The sequence below is a fragment of the Parasteatoda tepidariorum genome, chromosome 3 (genome assembly GCF_043381705.1).
Source record: "Parasteatoda tepidariorum isolate YZ-2023 chromosome 3, CAS_Ptep_4.0, whole genome shotgun sequence".
Taxonomy (NCBI): Eukaryota; Metazoa; Arthropoda; class Arachnida; order Araneae; family Theridiidae; genus Parasteatoda; species Parasteatoda tepidariorum.
The window spans coordinates 1,419,935-1,427,395 of NC_092206.1; the positions used below are offsets into that span (position 1 = coordinate 1,419,935).

Below are 7,461 nucleotides of genomic sequence, written 5' to 3' on the forward strand. Positions count from 1 at the left end.
TGTTTTAAATACTTAATTTTTAAATGTTATTTTCTGTAAGCCTCATTCTTTTCTGGATAATTTGAAAAAAATTTTACCCTTTTATTAAATCATTATCATGAAATTTTTAATTGATGTACTTTAACTCATGATATATTAAACACTATGAACATTTGTGATTTTACTTTTTCTTTAATTGCAAAACTTTTTTTTTTTCTTGCAATTTTTTTTTTTTTTTTGCGTTAATGAAATTTTTTAATGCCATATAGGATAGCATCTTTGAAATCAGATCTCTTTCCAATAGATCGTCAGCTGACTTAATTCTTGTTGACTGTTTCTGGGAGGGTTGATGATCCCCCCCCCTTTCTGGCTGCACCCCTAAACTTTCCTTTTTTAAAATAAATATTGATTAAGAACATAAGTGCTTTCCACAATCAGAAAAGAAAAGTAAATCAATAAAAAAGAATATCATATTTTAAGAAACTCAATTACGTAAGAATTCAAATTTTAGAACAAAAACTAGTCAATTGGGCAGTCATTATGTGATAATTAACAATTAGCCCAAACAACTTACCAATAAATCGCACGGGAGTTCACTATATAGAGGGGTTTGAATGAAGTTGTCAATAAAAATTATTAAAGGTGAATAAATAAAAACAAAACTAAGAGGAAACTGATTAAAATTAAATGAAATCAAAGAATCATTTATCAAAAATTATTGTTTTTTAATGTTCCTATTAATCTTAAAGAGAAAAATAATGCATTTCTAAAAATTCTGGTTACTTGGACCGCTAGTTGAATTCTGGGCTTTTACAGTACAGACCAAAGTACTCACTCTTTTTCCTTTTGATGTTTCAGTCTTGTATCGGATATCAGCAATGCACGATAAGAGAAATTCAGTGACTACCAAAGGAAAATAAATCATTTCCACAATGAATGATGAATCATCTGCACTTTTAATCTAATAAAACAAAGAGGATTTCAAAAACACTCATTGCAAACTGAAAAGAGCACATTTTAAAATGTTTCAATACTTTTTAGTATAACACTAAGTTTAAGCAGGGTGAATAAAACAGTGGAATATCCTCAAAAATATACTTCAGATCTAAAATATGTACATTCCACAACTTCTTCAAAAACATAAAACTTACTATTATAACAATGCTAAAAGTAATCTAAACACTTGTTTTGCTGGAGAGAAATAAGAAATTCAAATTTCATACATAGATAATTGAACAGTTTGTTATTTTACAACAAATATAAAGAGTTTGTCTACGGGAAAAGCTTTATAAAGTATTGCCAATTTTGAAACAAAGTAAATCACAAATATATATTTTTAATTGTATATTCTTAAAACAATAATTTTATGACTCAAAAAAAAAGTTTTCCAAAAAATATATATATAACAATGATCTTAAACATCTCTTATTAAAGTAGCCTCTTTCCCTCTAAACCAATAAATGAAAATACATTGTACAATATTAAAATTGTGAATTAAAAAATATGACTGAAATTTAAAAATATTAAATTTTTTTAATTTTATTTGCTCAGAAACTATATTATAATTTTCTATGAAATGCAGAATTTTGACTTTTAAATTAGACAGTTAAAAAGGAATGAAAACTCTGCTAACTTGATTTTTTTTCCTACAGATACAAAAAAACAAATCTCTCTTCCCACAAACAGAAATTTTCGAAAAATAGAAGAATTATTAATTAATAAATTCTGCACCAAGTTTAAAATGAAGGGAAATTATGACTGCAAAAAAAAGCAAGCTTGCTATGATGCTACCCAAAAAAGGGCCAATTGTGCTATTTTACACAAATATAGCCAAATAAGGCAATCCAAATATGGCTAACCTTACATTTTATTTTGATGGGATATTAATTTTATTAAATTTGTTTTAGACTCATGGACTGTTTGAATTTATAAATAATAGAAAACTCTAATGAATTTCAAAATTTGCACGTAAATTTAAACACAAATTACAATCATAAAACTTCCTAGAACATTAAGCCTGTTCACACATCGCCTCTTAAGCATAACACAATCGGAGGGATACTAAATTTAGGAAGATTGTTATTGTTTACATTCAGTCAACCATCCCTTAGTGAACCTACCGACTATCGAATAGAACATTATTGGAATCATCAAACAAAACCCATGCAGCCTGATGAGAGGGTGGTATTTACAGTGAACTTTCGCTACTACGATATCTGATACAACAATAACTCCCCCTATAAGGTATCGTGGTCCCAAAAAAACTTTCATATGAATTAATGTTATTCTCCTCTCGATATTACGATATTCTCTGAAGCAATAAACCCCTCAAACGATTTTTTTTCCTAACTTCAACATTATTTTCTCCATTTATTCTTGGTTTTCAAATACTGTAAAAAAAAATTATTTTTTTATCTTTTGCCATTTTTCCATTTTTTTTCTGACAAGAAAAGACTCACTGCTGACCAACCCCAAGAGCTTCCTTTCTTAGAATTGCCTCCCTTATCTCATAAGTAATCACAGAGATGTAACATTTACTTCATGTTAAAAGCTGACCATGAGTCACAAATGACCACAATCATCATCTGAAAGAAAACTTTTCCATAGAGGGTGGGGGGAGCATCTTCATAAACAAAAATCATTTTCATGCTTTGTTGGTTGACTTGACAGTCAAAAAAATGAATAAATAAACAAAAATATCAGATTATTTCAAATAAAAATGGTTTTCGGATATGTTTACGATGTTACTTTGTGAATGTATTCCAATTGTTCTTAATATTTAACCATAATTAACACTCTACAAATTAACTTTTTGCATAATATATAAATAGATTTATAGTTAATACATATATAACACTAAAATTTCAAAAGAAAAATCTTATTGAGTCCCCAAAGGCCCTCGATATAACAATATATTCCTCTACAACATTATATTTATTGGGTACCCAAAATAGTGTTGTAAAAAGGTTTTACTGTATTAAATGATACTTGCTTATGAACAGTGTTTGCATACAGACAGTTATTTTTATAAGAGCATTCTTATTAACTATCAACAGCATTATAAACAGGGCTGAAAAAATAAAAGTTGAAAAATAAACTCACATATCTGATTTGTAAAAATGAAGATCTGTACATAAAGGCTTCACATATTATGAGCAACATCCAAAAAATGAACAAAATACCAGACGTGTGACGGCCTTTCTTTCGGTTAAATAACATGAGAATCACAGCAAAGATCTGTCAAAAAAAAAGTTATTTCTTTTTAAAGACTGTAATAAAAATAGTAAATATATGAAATGTCTTTGTTATTTTTTAAGTAAAAATGTTTAATGTTACAGGCTTCATGAAAATGACATAAAGCAGACATCTTTTAAAGTGCTATTAAACCAAGTCTTTTTACTTTAGAAATTTCTTTTTAAATGAGAATATTCAGCATGTACAGGCCTCATTGAAACACAATGGGTGACCCATAAATTTTTCATTTTTTAATTACGATCTGACATTCTTTATATTTCAATATTTTAAAAAATCAACAGGAAAACTGGGCTTGAACAATACTTTTTCCTGTTCTTGCTTGTGTTTTCAACAATAATCAAAGAAAAAAATCCAACTTTTCCTTATGCTATCATTGCTGCATTGATGCGTTTAGTTTTAAAAAAATCGAATTTTTTAATATTCAAAACTCCATGGGTATGACAGCTGAAAAAATGTGGATTCACAGTGAAATTGGGGCAAGTTGAAGTTTTCACTAAAATACATGTTTCGAAAATCAATCGCATCAGAAAAAATGTACCTGGATTTCAAAGAACCATGCAGAAATCTGTAACAATAATAGATGAAAAATCACATGAATTTACGATGTGCAAAATCGTACAAACATCGAAAATTTATTAGCCATATAGCAGTGATGGGGGGGGGGCAAGAGAGAACATCCGTGGACAACCCAAGAAGAGAGCCAAATTCATGAAAAATTATTAAAAATGAATTCTTCAATAGAATCCTTTTTTCTTTTACATATACCTATTTTTATATGCTAATTGCCGAAACTTCTTAAATTTTTATAAGATTTACCTGAAAATTTAACAGAATTGTCAATTAATACTGTAGTTTGTCTTGTCCTTAGATTTTTTTTAACAAATTAGCGATATGCTATGAAAAAATTCCGTCAGAAAAATGCTTAACATTCAATACTTAACAGAGCTCACGTAAAATATCTGTGGTCATGGAAACCGCTTGTGGTCAAGCTAACCGTGGGAGGTTTTTGTGTTTTTCCTCTCCATTGTCCCCCATGAAGGCAAATTTCTCCCAATACTTGATCCAGGAGTTCCCATGTCTTCTGGACTGGGTTCAAAATTGACAAGACTGGATCAGCTGTTTAATGACGATTATAAAATAAAATATAAAATTAGTATTTTGCGCATAGTAGTTGATTTCTGAGTTAAAACGTGTTGTCGAAAACTATTTCATGAAACGATCTACGCACATTGCATTTGTATTACATTAACCCATTTCTGAGCAGTTAAGAGTTCATATGGTTACAAAATGTTCACTATTTTCATTTCAACTACTTCCCAACTAGCTAGAGTGCTCAAATTGCCTTTTGACACAATAAATTTCAATTGTTTCCTGAATTAGTTCATAAAAATCTGATTAAGGAAAAAAATTTTGATTGTGATATCTTTTTTTAATGTGCGCAATGTGCAATAAATATCCATTTATAGATATTATTCAATACATACTTTATATTACTAATGAATTGTAATGCATTAGTATTACATTACAGAATACACATTATGATTAGTAATACATATTACTAATGAATATCATATTACTAATGAAATATTCATACAAAGCAAACTCTAAAATGGAATTATGAAATGGAATAAACTTACGAAGGTGAAAATTTTAAGTGCAACAGCAAGAACAAGGGGTGAGAAATGCACATCATTCTTCTTATTAATCATAACATCGCAAAATATTGCAATCTGCAGAACAGCCAGAACTAAAGCGATCACCTGCAAGATGATTAATGAATAACAGTATTTTTCACCTCCACCAAATGCACTCATCAAACAATGCACTCATCATTTTAGTGAACCTGAATAACTCTCCTTTTGATCGAATTTTCACTTATTAAAGACTCAATCTAAAGGATTCATGACCTCAAATTAATTGAGGGCATGGTTCTTTCTTAATGTCAATTTAAATTTCTCAACATTCATCGAGAACTATGATTTCGTTTAAATTTTGTCACTTAATATTACAAACTTTATAATGATTGAATGGTTTGTTTTAATAACCAAACATTTTACAATTGTTATTAAATATTAAAAAAAAAATTATAAATAATTAGCAAAAATTTTTGACATGAATTTTTTTTTACATTTTGATACGCATAAAAATTTCAAAACATGGCAAAATACGCAAAGTAATATTAACACTAATTTTTTGACTATTCAAACTTTCAATCACTCTCCTGACCAAATTTAAGATAGCATTGACCAAATGTACAAATTAATATATGAACCTTTTTAAGAACTAAAACTGCTGGGGAAAAATCTGATCATTCAATTAAAAGTTATTCAGGTTGTTCACTTTTTTATTTTAAGCATTATACAGCACAGCCTATAGAAGAGATAAATGGTAAATAAACACTACTCATGATAAGTAGAGTATTTGCTGCTGATTCAAACATTCTTATTAGACGTACGGGCAATTCTCCAGCTATTGTAACTCTATTGATTGTAACTCTTTGAAATTTACTTTGCATTACAAATCTTGAAATTACATAATCCATAACTAGTTTCTGACAAAGAATTATTTTCTTGGTTATAATAGCCACCATTAAAAACAATTTATGCCCAATTTTAAATATATTCAATATTGAGGGGGGGGGAATTGGCAATGTTTAGTGGGTCCCCAACACCTGAGTGGAATCACCTGAGGTAATGTTTGTATGAACGCTATCAATGATTGAATTTGATTTTTCAGATAATGAAAAATAAATAAGTGACATCATTTCCTTTAATATTTTACATAATTTGATTTGTATTATAGTTTTTGATTCTAACTAATCAATTGATTACAGTAACTTTATTATTTAGCAAAGAGATTATTCGAGCAAATAATTTAAATTATTTAGAATAATTTATGCATTTTTATAAAAAATAATATCTTTTCTAAAATGGCTGTGGAATTTTAAACGATCCAATCTGCTGCTTAGTTTTTTCCAGCATTACTCGAGTTATGGCTGGAGAGGTGAAAGTAGTACAGCTCTGATGAAATGTCCCATACATAAGGTGGACACATTACTAAAACTACTATAATTTAAATTAACAATACACAAAGAACAATATCTCCGCATGGACAACAGCAAGACAGTGTGTAAAATTAATCAAGCTGTTAGGATTGGATTAAAGTTTAATTGAAGGTATACTTACCATTCTTGTAATATTCGTTCCCGTCCATGGTAGTTCTTTCTGTCGAGATTGCGTCAGAAAATAACATTCTAGTGGGGCAAATAAACAAAGAAAAGCACAGGGAATCCAGGTCAGAAGAGTGTACTGAAAGCACAGGGTGAAGTCTGGATCGTCCGATTCCCGAAGTGCTTTAGAATCCTGCAAGAGAGATCGGACATTTTCACCAATATTGACCTTTCCGAGAACTGGTTAAATACCATAGACTCATAATGACCTTCAAAGCGGAGCAATAATTTTTCAAACACCATCCTGTGATCCGGGCTTGTAGAACTACTTTATATGTTTTAAAATTTAAAATTGCACATTTTTATGAGCCCAGATAAGTTTTCAAATATTAAAAAAAAAAATCAGAACTTATTCATTTTCACAAAACTGTCCTTCATAATGATGTTATTTTTCAGAATGAGAGTTGAAAGATATGCTGAATTTAACCTTTGTTTGTCTATGGTAAGAACTACCCCCGTCATAAAGTCAGGCTCTCAGCTGCTATGGAAAGGAGGGAGGGGTATCTTCTGCAGGTTAACACAATAGGCCGAAGGAAAATATTCCTTTCTCGCGTGGGCCTGAGCCAAAACTTGTCCCTAAACAATCATCCCACACCCCTACTTAAAATAGTCATGCCTCCTTACCATAGTCATCGCCACAAGTCCCGAAAAATGGCTAGAGGAGTTCTTACGTTAAACAAACTAAACAGTGTGTCTATCGAAAGAACTCCCCTCGGCCCAAAGTCGAAAGCCGTCTGCTGCTATGGATACAAGGGCGCATTTCAAAGAGGGGAGCTTCTTCCCCCCCCCCGATTCCCTTCCTCTCGCCCGACCCGAATTAAAACCTGTCTAAAATAATGAACCAACAACACCCCTACCGGAAATAGTTAAACCTCGTATCCGTAGTCACCGACACTACTGCAGACGAAAGGCTAGGGGAGTTCTTTACATCGACAAACTACAGTCTGTTGCATTATTCGCAGCAGTAATGAAAACAGCATATTATTCGGGGGGGGGGG

General features: G+C 30.5%; 1 protein-coding gene across 10 annotated transcripts in view; it reads right to left on the reverse strand.

Annotated features, from left to right (window-relative positions):
* The window catches only part of LOC107436625 (multidrug resistance-associated protein 1), a 143,942-nt gene that overhangs the window by 72,016 nt on the left and 64,465 nt on the right, over window positions 1-7,461 (reverse strand). For 8 of the 10 annotated variants that reach the window (XM_071178175.1, XM_071178172.1, XM_071178174.1 and 5 more), the window contains 4 exons: window positions 6,420-6,596; window positions 4,872-4,994; window positions 3,082-3,216; window positions 815-940 (listed from right to left, as the gene is read on the reverse strand). In XM_071178175.1, coding sequence (XP_071034276.1) covers window positions 815-940; window positions 3,082-3,216; window positions 4,872-4,994; window positions 6,420-6,596 — 561 coding nt within the window. The remainder of the gene's footprint in view (window positions 1-814; window positions 941-3,081; window positions 3,217-4,871; window positions 4,995-6,419; window positions 6,597-7,461) is intronic. The other 2 variants (XM_071178180.1, XM_043051014.2) reach the window with 1 other exon arrangement.